The 18,056-nt window shown below is 35.5% G+C and overlaps 1 protein-coding gene across 3 annotated transcripts in view; it reads left to right on the plus strand.

Moving 5' to 3' along the window:
• CNOT6L (CCR4-NOT transcription complex subunit 6 like) overlaps positions 1–18,056 on the plus strand; it is an 86,804-nt gene that overhangs the window by 47,424 nt on the left and 21,324 nt on the right. For all 3 annotated transcript variants that reach the window (XM_084882494.1, XM_084882492.1, XM_084882493.1), the window contains exons 6-8: positions 6,205–6,273; positions 10,162–10,319; positions 12,698–12,852. In XM_084882494.1, the coding sequence (XP_084738620.1) occupies positions 6,205–6,273; positions 10,162–10,319; positions 12,698–12,852 (382 nt within the window). The remainder of the gene's footprint in view (positions 1–6,204; positions 6,274–10,161; positions 10,320–12,697; positions 12,853–18,056) is intronic.

An 18,056-nucleotide genomic window follows, 5' to 3' on the forward strand; every position in this document is an offset into this window, starting at 1 on the left:
GATAATGTAACTACAGCTCCTTTCATATTGTTTGGTAAACAGAAACCAATCAGTGTAAGAACAGAACAATGTCCCACTACCCTGGGATTCATTATTGGCAGGAATTACAAACTCAGGCTGGGCTGAGGGACACACACACACACACACACACACACACACACACACACACCCATGACAAATTTCGTGCAACTGGACCTCTAGTTAATTATAAATATGTAGAACTTAAGTCTACCATTTTATTAGTTGTTTTCTTTACCCTTTTATTTCCATTGGGTTCCTTAAACATATTTCAGAATTCCATCTTGTTTTATTTTTGCTGTTTTGAGTATATTCCCTTGATAGTTTTCTTAGTGATCACTCTAGATAACACAATATCCATACTTAGCACAGTCTACAGATAGTGTTTTAGCACTTAAATGAGTTGATGATTCCTTACTTCCATTTATGTTTCTTTCGCCTCCCCACTTTTATTTATTTTTTTAATTTTATTTATTTTTTAAAATATATTTTATTGATTTTTTTTTTTTACAGAGAGGAAGGGAGAGAGATAGAGAGCTAGAAACGTCGATGAGAGAGAAACATTGACCAGCTGCCTGTTGCACACCCCCTACCAGGGATATGCCTGCAACCAATGTACATGCCCTTGACCGGAATCGAACCTGGGACCTTTCAGACCACAGACCAATGCTCTACCACTGAGCCAAACCGGCTTCGGCCGTCTCCCCACTTTTAAATATAATGGTTCTCTAGTGTTTTCTCTGCTTATACTGAGAGCCACACAGATGTAAATTTTGCTTCGAGTATCTATATGGTTTAAGAAGCTGGTATGGAGAAGGATAACCTATTCTTTTTTACCCCTAAGTTTTTACTCTTTCCTTGTTTTTTTCTTTTTTCTTTTTGGTGGTCCAATTCTTTTGTTATTATTTTCTTTCTGTTTAGAAAGCTTCTTTTAGTCATTCTTCAAGGACAGGAGTGCTAGCAACAAAGCCTTTTAGTTTTCCTTTGATAAAATCTTTTATTTCCTCTTGATTTCTTAAGGATAGTTTCATTTAATATAGAATTCACAGTTGATGCTTCTTTTCTTTCAGCACTTGAAAAATATTCCGCCAGTTTCTCTGGCCACCCGATTTTCAGAAAAGAAACTCATTGTTTCTTTATAAGTAATGTGTTCTTTCTCTTAGATGTTTTTGAGAGTCTTTGTCTTTAGTTTTCATCATTTTAATTATAATGTGTCTTGGTGTGGATTTGTTCAGGTTTATTCCACTTAAAGTTTGTTTACCTTGAATTTGTAGCTATATGTCATTTACTAAATTTGGGAATTTTTAGTCATTATTTCTTAAGAATACTGCTGAAATGTATGTCCTTTCCTTTTTCTGCACTACGATGATATGAATCTTAGAGCTTTTGTTATAGTCCCACAGGTCCCTCCTCCCCCTTGCCCCAGTTCTTTTATTCATATTGAACAAATTCTGTTGATTCTTAAATTCAATTATTTTATCTTTTTAAATCTTTATTATTGTGCCTTTCCTGTGAGTTTTGTTAGTTTATTGTATTTTTCAGTTCAATAATTCCAGTTTGGTCCTATTTATTTATTTAATTTCATTTTGAAAGACACTTTAATTTTTAGGGGAACAGAAGTAAAGCACGACATACTAGGGCAGGGGTCTTCAAACTACGGCCCGCGGGCCACGTGCAGCCCCCAGGGGAGTCTGATCCTGCCCGCCAGGTTTTTTGGGCAGTGAGCGCAGCCAAGGTGTTACAGTAGGAATTAGTAGTTCATATAGTCCAGCCCTCCAGCTCTCTGAGGGACCGTGATCTGGCCCCCACTTTAAAAAGTTTGAGGACCCCTGTACTAGGGTATTTACCCTTGGAAGGGTCATGAACTTGAGGCATAACATTGGGGTGTGTTCTTTCTCCTTCTGGGCACTGATGTGACGTTTGATCTTGGCCATGGTGAAAACACCTCTGCCCGGCTGCTCTGGCCACCAAGACATGATTGTACAAAAACTCAGGTTTTAGTGAATGAGGCCGATGCCCCAGATGTCCAAGTTTCAGACCAAAGCATTGTTTCTTTTATAAATAACACTCAAAATTCTCCTGGTTCCATGGACCTGATGTCCAAGATCAAGGTGTCAAGAGGATTGGTTCTCTCCGGAAGGCTTAGGAAAGAATCTGTTGCAGGCTTCACTCTGAGGTTCTCAGAGACATCCCAAATTCTTATTCTTAGTGCATCTCCCTGATCTCTGCCCCTGTCATCAGATAGCTTCTGAGAACCCAATTTGGTCTTTCAAAAAAAAAAAAAAGTCAAAATATCATTTATGCTTCTTTGCTGTAGTTTTCTGCTTCCCCCTCCATTTATTTCAAGAGAATTTATCATTATTTTCTGAAACAGATTTATGATGGCTGCTATAAAATCTGTCAGATAATTTCAAATCTGAATTATCTCTGTTGGCATTTAGAGTCTTTTTTTTTAATGTATGTTTTTCCTGGTGTTTGGTATGAGCAGTGATTTTTCAGTTGTATCCTGGATATTTGGAATATAATGTTAGGAGACTCTTGGTTTTTTAAATCTCAATTTTAGCAGACAGTTGCCCAGTTTAGTTTTATTTATTTTTATCTATTATTTCTTTTTCTTTTTCTTTTAATCTTTATTGTTGAAGGTATTACATAAGTCCTCCCTTTCCCCTCTTTAACCTCTTCCAGCTCTCTCCCATACTCCTCCCCCACCCTCAACCCCACCCCCATTTAATTTTAGCATGTAGGATCTGTCAGCCCTTCCAGACTCAGGCGACACCCCTAGTGTGGACAAGCCATGCCCAGTGCTGCTGAATTTGCTCACTGGGGCTCTGTTAGAGTTGTTGTCATCAGCAACATTATTTCATCCACATTGCCGAAGAAGAAAGGAATAGAGAGGAACTATAAAAATAGATGATAAACAATTAAGAAAATGTCAATCAGTACATAGCTATACAAAAGTGAGAGTGAAGAAAGTTTGAATACTGTCTAGAGATTTGATATTTAGAAAGCACTGTTAATTTGTTTTTAGATGTGATAGTATTGTCATCAGTAACGTTTAGAGATACATACTAAAACATTTATTGAAGACATGAAATGTTTGGGATCAGCTTTAAATAATCTATGTGTAGGGAATAGATTGAAGAATAGATAAATCAAGATTACTTAAGAGTTTGTAATTATTGAATCTGGATAATGGATATTAGAGATTCAGTATATGATGCTCTCTATACCTTTGTATATGTTAGAATTTTCCATACTAAAAAGTGGAATTAACAAACAAGACCAAAGACTTCATAATACAAAATGAAACAAATAGATTTTTTAAATATATGTCACTCTTAAAAATATTCTCATTGTAAAAAATGTTAAAATTCCTGTTAAGACTAGAATTTTCATTTACTAATATCTTTAATTCTAGTTTTATCCATGTAAATTAGGGGTGGGGAACGTCCAGCTGCGGGCCATATAAGGCCCGAGGAATCATTTGGTCTGGCCCTCCCAAAGTATTAGGGATGAATTAAATGTTTGATTAAATATAGCAGGCTAATTTTTAAGTTGATAATTTTGTTTGGCCCATGAATGGTGTTATAAATGTCCAGATGGCCCTTGGCAGAAAAAATATTTCCTACTACTTATATAAATAAACATACTTCTAAATTGAGTGTATATTCTTGTAGACATTAACATCTAAAAATTATACCAGTAGAAATTTTATAGTATTACTTTTTAAGTATGCTTTAAAAACTTTTTATAATAAATTAAATGTCTTATTAGATTTTTCTCCTTTTTTTTTGTACTCAACAGTATTTTAAAATATATATATATATCTTTATTGATTTTCAGAGAGGAGAGGGGGAGAGAGAGAGAGAGAGAGAGAGAGAGAGAGAGAGAGAGAGAGAGAGAGAGAGAGAGAGAGAACGAACCATTGGTCAGCTGATTCTTGCATTCCCCCTTCAGGAGACCAAGCCTACAACCTGGGCATGTGCCCTGGCTGAGAATCTGTGACCTCCTCATTCATAGCATTGAGTTACACCAGCCAGGCTCACCAGTATTTTTATATATCTTTTCACTTTAGTATACATGTATCTAATCATTTTTTTCCTTTAAATGAACTAAGCAGCTTTGAGTTTTATGGGTATTAGCCACTTACCATTATTTGAGATATTTTAAACAATGGTATAATGAATATCTACTTGAATACTGCTTTAAGCAGATAGGACTGATCCCAGGAAATAGAATTTTTTGTCTCAGGGACATGGATGTTTTAAATTTTAAAACATGATTCACTTAATCCTCCCAGATAGCTATGCCAGTTTTTATTCCTATCAGTTGTACATGTAATTATATGTTTCACCATATATCATCACCCATGGATATCAGTAAAATTAAGTTGTTTTTTTTTTTAACCTGGATAAAAACATGCTATATTACCTTTTTCTGCTTTCTAATTACTGGAGATACAGTCTTTTCCTGTGTTTTTAGATCTTCAAATATTTTTAGTGAATACTATGCATTTTACTTACAGTGATGTAGTAGTTAAGTATATTATTTTAAGATTTGGGAAGCACCAAAATGTTGACATTACATTACTTGTTTCATTTTGAGAATTTTCTTGATTTATACATTTTTAACCACTTGCTAAGGATCCCAGTAGCTAGAAAGTGTCATGTGTACCTTCAATGTATTTGTTATTGGGCTTTCATTTTTGAGATAGTTGCCATGATTTTGACATGGCACTCCTAGCAGGCATGATTATTTTTCACATTTCAGTATGTTGAACTAGCCAAATGGTTTGCTTGTCCTATACAATAAAAGCATAGTATGCAAATTGTCCCCTCTACCAGGAGTTCTTCCAGGAGTTCAGCCAAGGGGTGGGGCTGTTTGGGGGAAGTAAGGGAGGCCCTGGCCGGAGGCAGTGGTAGGTGGCCAGGGGAAGGGAGGGAGGTCCCACTAGGGACCCTACCAGTGCACAAATTTCTTACACTGGGCCTCTGGTTATAATAACATTAATGCCTTTCCTGGCACTATATGGAATATACAAAGTAATGTTCATTTAATTTTTTTGAAAAGTATAGATGCTAAGACAGGCATCTTTTAGATAAACTTTTGACACAAGAATTGGTTAGTAAACTGACATTTTTTAAGATCTTTGGTATTTGCATGAAAATTTTTGTGGCTGGATGAAGATGATATTATTTGTTTTAAAAGAATACATTTCTCAACCACTACATACCCTGCACAAATAACTTGCATCAAATTGTTATGTAATTGAAAATGTTTTTAAAAAGAAGAAAGGGGAGTAGTTAAATCTTAACTTGGTGCCCAGCTGGTGTGGCTCACTGGTTCAGCATCATAACCTATGAACCAAGTGATTATGGTTCAATTCACCATCAGGACACATGCCTAGGTTGCGAGCTCTATCCCTGTGAGGGGCATGCAAAAGGCAGCTGGTCAATGATTCTCTCTCATCATTATGTTTCTGTCTCTCCCTTTCCCTTATTCTCTGAAATCAATAAGAATTTTTTTTTTTTAAAAAAGGAAAAAATTCAACTTAATGAGTTTTCTTTCATCTAATTCTTGGGTAGTATTTAGTTCCATGGTGATAACTATATTTAAGCAATTAATATTTAACCAATGCCTTTCTTTTTTCTGTACAACCTACTTCTAATCTCTTGCTTTGCATAGACATTATGAAAGAAAGATTTAAATTAGGAAATGAAAACCCCATTAGAAAATGTATTAATTTTTATTATCCATTCATATATGTATGTTTTTCCTATTTTAAAGAGATTTGAGTATTTTAGTTCATTAATATGTTGGAACTCTAAATAGTTTTGATTTCCCTGCAGAGAACAAGGCTGAGTCAATGTGTAATTAAGACATAAGAACCTGGTTAAAGTTTTAAATAGGTACTTTTCATAAATACTACGTAAGTGGAAATGCCAGTGAGTTTCTAATATTATTTTTTATATATTAGTTATGTGTTTTCTGCATAGCTCATTTTAAACTTCCTTTGGTTTCTAAATTTTTATATATAAATAGTATATTTTTAATTGGGCTTTTGGTTCATTATAGCTGAAGAGAAGAAAAGTTGACTTGACATTATAACGTAAATGATACTGATTTTAGGAACATGAAATTAACTTATTAATTTTTAATAACTATTAATTTTTTTTTCCTTTTCAGTTCATCCAGAGCAGCTTCCTCCGAGGCCATGGATTACATTAAAAGAACGAGACCAAATTCTGCCATCAGGTAAATAGTTTTTATTCTTCCTTGACTTTTTCCAGAAATACTTGAAATGCCATTTGGGCAGTATGATAAAATGAACAGGCCTTCATTTTATAATAGGTGAGTATAAAAATACTGATGGGTATACTTAAAAATTCACACTAAACTTATGTATAAGAAGCTTTCTTTCATGTAACTTTTAGTTTTAAAGTGATTCCTTGTACCACAGCCTTCAATTGGCATCTTCACAGCATATTGGGAGATGTAAGGAAAATGAGTAATAATGAATTTCTTCTGAAAAATTTAAACCTACTTAGGTACTTAATCTTTCTTGAACAGGTAGGTTGATAACAGTTGTAAAAGAATAATTTAGTTTGAGTTTATTTTTGCTATGTAAGAAACAAAATATTATATGAGGCCTGTAATGTAGAAATGGTATAGTGTGAGCATTTGAGCAATTTAAGGATATGGTTTAGCACTTTTTGTACTGCATTAGTGTAAAAAATATAAACCTTTGTCTCTTTGTGGAGACAAATATTGATTTGACATTTTTATAGGGCTCTTTACTTCTTATTAGACATTTATGAATGGCAATTCTACTTAAAATAAGTTGTGGATTGGTATTTCTCTTAATGCCTTCTTTTTAATCACAAGAATAGTGATTATAAAATTAAATAAAAATTTTACTGTTTTAATCTGAAAATTAAAACAAGCCCTGAATACTCATGCTTAAATAATTTTTAATAGGCAAATCATAGTTTATTGTGTACTTTTTAAGCCCTTCTGTTTGTGAGGGTTTTTTTTTTTTAATGTTATTAAATAAGAGGATTTAGAAAAAGTCATTTGCTTTGGTATTGGGAAATGTGGGCAGTATAACATCTTGCATTTTAATAACTGAGAAATATCATACCTTATAAAAGAGTAATATGCAAATTAACCACCACTCCACTCAAGCCACACCCACCAGCCAATCAGAGCAAGTATGCAAATTAACCCCAACCAAGATGGCTGCAGCCACAGAGGTCAATTGAAAGGCAATAGAGGAAGCCAAGCTTTCCACCTGCCCTGGCTGGCCTAGGCCTCCACTCAAGGATACAAAGTTTCAATTATAGAAGATACATAAAACCAAACAGAAATAGGGGCAGCCTAGTGAGCAGGGGGTTTGGCTCCACTCCAGGCTACAAAGTTTCAATTGTAGAAGGTAATTCCTGAAACCAGGACCTGGGCTTGGGTTGCCAGGGGGCGTGGCCAGCCTGCAAACCACCACAGGCCCCTCGCCAAGGCCACCCCACACCCCAAGAGAACCCCCACCCTGATCCAGGACGCCCTTCAGGGCAAACCAGCTGGTCCCCACCCATGCACCAGGCCTCTATCCTATCTAATAAAAGAGTAATATGCAGATTGACCATCACTCCGACACACAAGATGGCTACACCCATGTGGTCAAAGATCCTGCCCCCATGTGGATACAAGAAGCCACCGCAAGATGGCCAGCAAGGGAGGGCAGTTGAGAGGGACCAGGTCTGCAAGGATGGGCAGTTGGAGGCGATCAAGCTTGTAGGGGAGGGCAGTTAAGGGCGGCCAGGCTGGCAGAGGAGGGAAGTTGGGGGCAAACAGGCTGGCAGGGGAGCAGTTAGACATCAATCAGGCTGGCATGGGACTGGTTAGGGGGTGATCAGGCTGGCAGGCAGAAGTGGTTAGGGGCAATCAGGAAGGCATGCAGGTGAGCATTGGGCGCCAGCAGTCCTGGATTGTGAGAGGGATGTCCGACTGGGATCGGGTCTAAATGGGCAATCGGACATCCCTCGAGGGGTCCCAGATTGGAGAGGGTGCAGGCTGGGCTGAGGGGATCCCCCTCCCCCATGCACAAATTTCATTCACCAGGCCTCTAGTTATCATTTACAATTCATTTCTGTCTTCCGGAAGTAAAAATGTTGAAACCAGCACAATCTAGAGCCACAGTATCAGCCTGTCCCAAGAGGCATTGTGTCAGTGTTATCATGAATAGTAACATTTCTATACATTGATGGTTTGAAAAATAGAATACCTAAGGTTTTCTACAAACCTTAAGTTAGGCAGATTTACTTTATGTTTAGCCTCCCCTAATGTGCAATTAATTTGTTCCTTTCTGGTATTAAAAACACCATTTTCTATTATTCAAAGCAATCCTTTTTCGAGTATGAGTGAATATAATTTTCAAGAAAACATTTTCCAATATTGCATACCTAAATTTCCATTAGAAAAAGGACAACAGAAGTTTTCTAGTTGTTGAACTCTTAGAGTAATGTTTTTTTTGGGCTTTCCTTATTGAAAACTGGTATGGATTTTATTTATTTTTTTGAGATGTATGCTTCTCTGAGTAGAATCTGGTGCTAAAAAAGATATTAAAAATGCCTTTTACTTTTGGTGCATAGGGAGATGTGTATAATAATGAATGATGTTTAAGTGTGATTTATAGCCAAAAAAATTATAAACGTTAAACTGTCGTAAGAGTAATTACCAAATAATGAAAAAGGTAGCAGTATATAAAATTGCCACCAATGGAGATCCCCAGGGGAGCATTGAATTAAGTTTCTCTTAATTCTTTTACCATCATTTGAATCTGAACCAATTTCAATCAAGTGTTACTTTATTACTTGGGTTTCTTACCTTTCATTTAAATACTGGAGGCCCAGTGCACAAAATTCATGTACTCTGAGGATGGGGGTCCGTTAGCCTGGCCTGTGCCCTCTCGCAGTCCGGGACCATGTGGGGGATGTCCGCTGAGGTGTCCTTAGCTCTGCTGTGAAGCCTCTCCTGCCACCCTGCTGCGCTCACCAGCCATGAGCCCGGCTTTTGGCTGAGTGGTGCTCCCCCTGTGGGAGTGCACTGAGCACCAGCAGGCAGCTCCTGCATTGAGTGTCTTCCCCCTGGTGGTCAGTGCACATCATAGTGACCAGTCATTCTGCCTTTTGGTCGATTTGCATACTAGCCTTTTATTATATAGGATGTGATTCTCAACTGTGTCTGCCCATACTAATCACCTGGAATACTTTTTATAAATATAAATACCCTGACCCTAATAAACAGACTTAATTTGTTTGGAGTAGGGCCATGGGCATCAGCTGTTTGTTTTTAAAGCTCTTCAGACTGATTCTAAGGGGCAGCCAGGATAGAGAATTACTGGTAAAAATCAGGGCTTTTCAAACTGTGCATGTCATATGAAGTACCTGAACATTTTGTTAAATTGCAGGTTCTGATTCAATAAGTTTTCATGGAACTAAAAATTCTGCATTTCTAGGATAGCTGATGCCTTTTCCTTAGAGCACACTTTTGAGTTTCTAATTTCATTATAAAAACCATGTTCCCTCAGCTATTAGTTTGCTCACAGTCCTTTCATAGTTCAAGGGCATTCTAAAATGAAATTTAATTTCAGCAGTGAACATTTCACTTGGCAAAAAGGATTCTCTTATAACTAAACTTTGTTAGTGCATATTCTTCTGGCTCAGAGCAGTGAGAGCAGTAAGAGGTCCACTGAAGTATAAAGTATAGATATTTTATAAAAATAAATGGAATTAGAGCCTTTTAATGATAACAAAACTAAAATTTACCTTTGTTTCATTTATATAGAAAAGCTTTACTCAACAAATTATGTGCAAAAATCATTCTAATTTAAAATTTTAATTTGTATTAAAATAAATTTTCTAAAAATTTCAAATATGAACTGTTAGTCTAATTCTAGTAAAGTTGCTTTGGTGTGATGGACTTCAATGAAGCTTTAGTAGATACTATTTAATGTGTTCTTGCCCAAGGCATTTCATAATGATGATATTTTGAGTGTGTTTGAATGCCCTGTGTGCTTGTGCACATTACTTTAGAAAAAGTTGCCTAACTTTCTCCCTTTTGTCTATTTTTTTCTCTCTCACTTCTTAGCATCATTCACGGTTATGTGTTACAATGTGTTATGTGATAAATACGCCACCCGGCAGCTATATGGCTATTGCCCATCCTGGGCATTAAACTGGGAATACAGGAAAAAGGGAATTATGGAAGAAATTGTTAACTGTGACGCAGATATCATTAGTCTTCAGGTAACACAATAGAAATTGAATTGTCTTTAAGGTAAAGGTGAACTTAAAAATGAAAGCTCTTACTTCTGGGAGAGATCCTGTTTTCAGAGTAAAACTCAAAGGGAATTGTTTTCTGTTCTTAAAGAAAATGGACAATTTTAAAAAGAACCTAAGACATTTCCACAGTGAAACTATTTTACTAAATATAGCCATCCATTTATACTTATTTACTATCTTAAGTGAAAATTATCTCTTGCATTATTCATGTTAACAATTATCTCATCCATAAATTATTGGTATTGCCAAAAGAGAAAACTGCAGAAGATTATCTTTTAGGAATATAAATTTGACTTTTAATTTTAAAAGAAAATTGCTTGCCTACTATTGTTCCTTGATAATAAACATTTTAAATATTTAAAAATATTGTATTATAGCCTTGGATGGTTTTGCTAAGTGGTTAGAGCATTGGCCTGAGGACCAAGGGGACATGGGTTTGATTCCTGGTCAGGGCATGTACTTGGGTTGCAGGATCCCTGTCCCCATGGGGGCACAAGAGGGAAGCAACTGACCAGTGTGCTCCCTCACATCAAAGTTTCTCTTGCTCTCTCTCCCCCTCCCTCCTTCCCTTCCACTCTCTCTAAAAATCAGTGGAAAAAATATCCTCAGATAAGTATTAACAACAGCAAAAAATATTTTACCATCAATCATGCAATTTTGTCTTATTTAAATACAACCTCTGAATTTTAGATTCTTCTGTTTTATAACACTTTAGTATAATAAATTTAACTGGAGAAGTACCTTTCCATTGAAATATACATTTTATTGCTTTTTTTCAATATGTAGCTAATGAATAGCCAAGAAAGTTTTTAGATAAATTTCAGTAAAATTTTTTTAGCAGCTTTCAAAGCATATTAAGTACTTTAAATGTATCTTAAAATGTTAAATATTATAGTTTCACTCCTTCTTTTCAGGATAGCCTGAGAAGAAATTATTATGTTGTCCATGGTTTATATGACTTCCTGGGGAATAATAAGAAATAAATATCTTCAAAAATTACATTTTCTTCTCGTCACTGAGAACTGTCAGATTTTGGGGTAGGAGGAGGCAAACAGAATCAGTCTTATTATTATTATTATTATTACTTGTCTCCATTTTGTATATGTAGTAAAAATAGCCTCACATTCTTCTATGTAAAGTTTAGTTTGATGGATAAAAATACCATAATAAAAAGTTTTCATACCAGTGTCACCCTAATAAATTTAATTTAAAAATGTTTTAAAGCAAGAAATGTTATATTATCAGAAACAAAAATTTAAAAAATTGAAACCATTCTGAGATCTGCTCTGGGGAATAGACATGGCTGAATATATTAATAAGAATTAATTTTTCAAATGTAGGTCATACACAACTATATGCCAAAACACTTCGTTTTTTTTAAAGTAATACTACTTTATAAAGTGTTAATTCTAGAGAAGTTGAAAATGCTGAAAAAATATAAAGAATGATGGAAGAAAACACGTAATCTCATATCCCAAAGATAGTTGCTGTGTTAAAACTTCTGAAGTGTTTCTTGTATACATTTTTAATTCACGTATTTATTTATTTGTAGATATATTTTAAAAATAAAGATTATCATACTTAATTGACATATTTTCTTTTTTATTTATTGCTCTTAATGCACTTTATATTACTATAATTATTCAGAATTATTTACATGAATAAATACTGATTTATCATTTTCCCTACGGTTGGACATTTAGGCATGTTATAAAATTATGTTGTTATGAGCATTATCACTCATAAATAATTACCTTCAGACTTGATTTTTTCATTTGGAAGGATTTGTTCAAAATATTTTGTGGATAAAAAATAAAATAATTTAACCCAATAAGTACTAAATTAACAGAGACCATTAGAATCAGGTACCAAAAAATTCCTTAAAGAACAATTTTTGTTGATAGAACTTAAGCTTCTTACTCTCAGATATTCAATGCCTTTCACCACAGATGAGAAAGCTTTAAAAAAAAGTTTTTTTAATTACTTTTTTATATATAAAATTTATTCTTTCCTACCACTTAATCTATATGATTAACTTTCTTTGTTTAATTACCAGTTGTGAGGAAGTGAAAAATAGTGGGATGAACTCTATATTGGGAGTCAAGAGGCTTGGGACCCATTGGCTGTGTGAGCATGCAAAAAATCATATAACATTTGGTTCTTTCTAAAGGTTTAAAAAGCTGCCATTTTGAAATGGCAGCAGTTAGGAGTAAGGTAAGGTAGATAATATTTGTTATGTGAATTATTTTAACTTAGTCTCATCTTACTCATAATGCTGAACATTTTTATATCTTTATCAGAGTTTTCCTGTCATGTTGATGATAACTTTTCTTTCATCTCAGGAAGTGGAAACAGAGCAATACTTCACTCTCTTTCTGCCAGCATTAAAGGAGCGTGGATATGATGGATTTTTTTCTCCAAAGTCACGTGCCAAAATCATGTCTGAGCAGGAGAGAAAGCATGTGGACGGTTGTGCAGTATTCTTCAAAACAGAAAAGTGAGTTAAGGAAAGAAAACATAATAGTGTAAACTTACTCCTTTAATTACTGCACATTTTAAATTGTTTTTGGTTTGACCCTATAAAATAAATAAAAAGCTAGAAAGCAAGTGATATAAAAATTAAACTTTAAGTAAATTAATATACTTGAATATAGTGTTATAATCATGTTTCCAATTATATTTTCATGAAGTAAAATATTAGTTTTGGTGTAAAAAAAGTAATTAGATTTTAAGTAATTAGCTTTTAAGATTAGAAATAAGTTTTTATTTCCTTCTGTGATTTTTAAAAAAATATGTGGTCTTTTTCAGAATCATTCATTTTATAAACATTTTCATCATTTTTTTAAGTTACCATTTCATACATTTATTTAATCAGTTATTCACTAAACGATTACTGAACATTTGTTTTGTGACAAGTACTATGGTAGTCACAAATAGACAGTTACTAAGCACACTCAGAGCTCTACTCTAGTAGGAAAAGGTAAGCATGTAAGAAAATCACAATAGCTCTGGCCAGTTTGGCTCAGAGGATAGAGCGTCAGCCTGCGACTGAAGGGTCCCAGGTTTGATTCTGGTCAAGGGCATGTACCTCGGTTGTAGGTAACTCCCCAGCCAGGGCTTTGGTTTGAGCTCATGCTGGAGGCAACCAATTGATGTGTTTCTCTCACATTGATGTTTCTCTCTGTCTTTCCCTCTCTCTTCCACTCTCTTAAAAATATGAATGGAAAAAATATTTTCAGGTAAAGATTAACAAAAAAAATTTATAATAACAATTTTAAAAAATCACAAATATATATATCGAGATATATAGGTTATATATGTGTATATACATGCCAGATATATATACACACATATATATTTACATACATTATATATATATATATATATATATATATATATACACACACACACACACACGTATATATATATATATATATGCCAGGTGTGTGTGTGTGTGTGTGTGTGTATGTGTGTGTGTATGGCAGAAAAAATATGCATTAAGATAAGGCAAGGCAGAAGCACAGCTTATGGAGCTGGGGAGTTAAAGAATTAATTAGGACAGGATAGTGGAAAGTAATCATTATCAGACATAAGAAAACATCACTCGTGTTTTTTTTTGGGGGGGGGGCTGTTAATATAGCTGGTTACTGTATAGTTATAATGATAATATTAGGAGTCTTTATTAAAATACATAAATGATCTTGTAGAAGCCTCTGTGCTTTAATATTCTTGAGTTTAATCTGGAAAACCATATTCATGCTTACTTCAGAGATAGTTAAAATAATTAAATGAGATAATGAATGGGTAGTTCCTTTGAAACTTAAGTATCCTGGACATATTTTTATTATATTTTCCTTTTTCTTAGTCCTTTGTAATATTAGTATTTCTCTATTACTGGGTTTATTATGTTGTGGGCATTTGATTTAGAATTGTATTTCCTTCTTGAGGGTGAGGAGCTGTAACATGGTCAGAAAGTGTCTCTTGAGTGTTGGCTGAGTAACTATATGGTTAGAGGCAGATTCTTTGGTTATCATCTGGAGGAAAAGACAATATTTTTGCCTCATAAAGGCTGCCAATTTTAAAGTGGAAAATTAGAAAGGACCATCAATAGAAGACTGAAAATGTGAAGTCTGATAGAGATTGAATCTCATGGATGATAATTTAGGTTTGCTATATTAGAGAATCTACTTAAACAATAAGTATTTACATGCTTATTACTATATTCCTGTTTAATACCTATTATAACAAAATTGGTTAAATGTTTTTTATTAATGTAGGCATATTACCAGAATGTTAACTTAAATAAATGAATTAAGTTAAACTTAAATAAATGAATTAAGGCCAAATGAATTTGAAAGATATTTGGCCTACTTTTCATTAATTTGAATCTATTTTCCTATCTTTTCTGTGAATTTTTAATAGAGGTATTCTCATTTTAGTTAATAATTAGTACACAGCCCTATAATATTTGAGGTCAGAATATATGAAATTCTTTTAGGTGATTTATTTACTTATAATATGTTTTATTGATTTTTAGAGAGAGAGGAAGAGAGAGGGATAGAGAGAAAGAAACATTGATGAGTGAGAAATATCTTCAATTGGTTGCCTCTTGCATACCCCTTACTGGGGATTGAGCCCACAACCTAGGCATGTGTCCTGACTGGGAATCAAACCAGTGACCTCTTGGTTCATGGGTTAGCACTCAACCACTGATCCACACCAGCCAGCCAGGTTAGGTGGTTATTTTAAAACAAATTTTAAAACAGTAATTACTTTTAAAATGTTTACATTTTAAGCCTTTTATTAATATGGATTATCTTATTTAATTTTTAAATAAACCCTCAGAGGTAGGAATAAAGGTAGTTCCCCATTTAAAATTTTTTTTCTTTATTGATTAAGGTATTACATATGTGATACAGAGAAGCATCAATCAGACTGTCAAACCTCAGAGGGAAGATAGGGGAGGGTGAGGGTAAGGAGGAGAGATCAACTAAAGGACTTGTATGCATGCATATAAGTCTAACCAATGGATACAGACAACAGAGGGGTGAGGGCATGAGTTCTGGGGGCTGAGAGGGTAATAGGGGGGATAATGTTTTGTAGTTCCCTATTTTTAAAAAGTTATGAGTATCATCTCATACCTGTCAGAATGGTTATCATCTACAAATCAACAAATGACAAGTGCTGGCGAAGATGTAGAGAAAAAGAAATCCTCAAAGCACTGCTGGTTCATCCACTGTGCAAAACAGTATGGAGTTTCCTCAAAAAATTAAAAATGGAATTTCCATTTGACCCAGTAATCCCACTTCTAGGAATATATCCCAAGAAATCAGAAACATCAATCAGAAAGGGTATATGCACCCCTATGTTCATAGCAGCACGGTTTACAACAGCTAAGATTTGGAAACAGCCTAAGTGCCCACCAGCAGATGAGTGGATTAAAAAACTGTGGTACATCTACACAATGAAATACTACACTGCTGTAAAAAAAGAAGGAACTCTTACCATTTGCAACAGTATGGGAGTGCATTATGCTGAGCAAAACAAGCCAGTCGGAAAAAGATAAATATCACACCATCTCACTCATTTGCAAATTTAATGAACAACCTAAATGGTTGGAAAAAACAGAACCAGAGTCGTAAAAGCATCGAACAGATCGTCCAACCTAAGAGGGAAGGCAGAGGAGGTGGGTGGTAAGATCAATCAAAGGACTTGAATGCATGCATATGAGCATAGCCAATGGACACAGACAGTAGGGAGGTGAGGGCATGCGGTAGGGGGTGGGGAACATCCAGGGAGAGGTCAACGGGGAGAAAAAGGAGACTTATGCAATACTTTTTAAAAAAATATATTTTATTGATTTATTAGAGAGGAAGAGAGAGGGATAGAGAGTTAGAAACATTGATGAGAGAGAATCATCGATCAGCTGCCTCCTGCACATTTCCTACTGGGGATATGCCCACAACCAAGGTACATACCCTTGACTGGAATCGAACTTGGGACTGTTCTATCCATTGAGCCAAACCGGTTTCGGCGGACTTATGTAATACTTTAAAGAATAAAAATATTTTTGAAAGTTTATTATTATTGTTAAAAAACTTTTATAGATGTGCTCCTCTTTTCCCCTGTTGGTCTGCTCCTCACCTCCCCAGGCCCTCACCACCCTATTATTAGTGTCCATGGCTTATGCATATAAATAATTTGGTTGATATCTTTCTGCTCCTCCCACCTTCCGTCTGACATTTGTCAATCTGTTGCAATCTTTCATGTCTCTGGATCTATTTTATTTGTCAGTTTATTTTGTTTACTCAATTCTACATATGAGGGAGATAATGTGATACTTGTCTCTCTCTGACTGGCTTACTTCACTTAGCATATTACTCTTCAGGTCCCTCATACTGTCTCAAAGGGTAAGAGATCCTTCTTTTTTACTGCTGCAGAGTATTCCATTGTATAAATGTACCACGACTTTTTTATCCAGACATCTACTGATTGGTACTTGGGCTGTTTCTGGACCTTAGCTATTATAAATAACACTTAATATGAACATAGGGGTGCATATATTCTTTCTTAATAGTATTTTCTCAATTTTATAGATGAGGAAAACAAGGCACTGAAAGTAGTCTGGCTTCATAGTAAGTGCTTTTAATCACCATACTAAATGGAATATTTAGGTTTCTTATATGACCTTCCAATATTGTACTTCATATACAGTTGCTTCAATTGGAAAAATAGCCTTGAGTTTGATATTTATTACTTACATTCCTACACAAATTTACTTGAAATACCATAATATATTTTAAAGGTACTGATAACATTGAGATAGGTATACTATAATAAAAAGATAATATGCTAATTAGACTGGAAGATCTTCCAGAAGTCCTTTCGGACAAAGCCATGGTGGCGGGGTGAAGGCAGAGGCGGTTAGGGGCAATCAAGCCAGGAGGGGAGGGCATTTGAGGGCAATCAGGCCAGCAAGGGGGACAGTTGGGGGTGAGTAGGCTAGTGGGGGGGGGGGCAGTTGGGGATGATCAGGCCAGCAAAGAGGGGAGTTGGGGGTGAGATCAGGCCAGCAGAGGGGGTCCAGTTGGGGGCAAGCAGGCCAGTGGGGGGAGCAGTTGGGGGCAAGCAGGCCCACAGGCAGAGTGATTAGAGGAGTTCAGGCCAGCAGGCAGTGAGCGGTTAGGAACCAGTGGTCCGGATTGTGACCTAAACTGGCAGTCGGACATCCCCCAAGGGGTTCCAGATTGGAGAAGGTGCAGGCCAGGCTCAGGGACACCCCCCTACCCACGCATGAATTTCATGCACTGGGCCACTAGTCTAATATAAAGCTCTTTTCTTATATTTTCTATTTCTTCCTGAAGGAAGATGATACAGAGAATTTTTACTATTCCCTTCATGGTTTTAAGAGAAAATTTTTAAATGCCTTGGTAATTTAATAGTACTATAGGTAGTTAAGATTTTGAACTAACAATTATATCTGCTATCTAGGAAACTTGGAAACAATTAAGTATTTGAAAATTGATGCTAGAATTTTTAAAAATACTGTGAATTAGTTGAGAGATGAAATATATAGGAAACGCCAAGACCGGTTTGGCTCAATGGATAGAGCGTCGGCTTGGGGACTGAAGGGACCCGGGTTCGATTCCGGTCAAGGGCATGTACCTTGGTTGCGGGCATATCCCCAGTAGGGGGTGTGCA

The sequence above is a fragment of the Pipistrellus hanaki genome (genome assembly GCF_964339955.1).
Source record: "Pipistrellus hanaki genome assembly, chromosome: 1".
NCBI classification, from domain to species: Eukaryota; Metazoa; Chordata; class Mammalia; order Chiroptera; family Vespertilionidae; genus Pipistrellus; species Pipistrellus hanaki.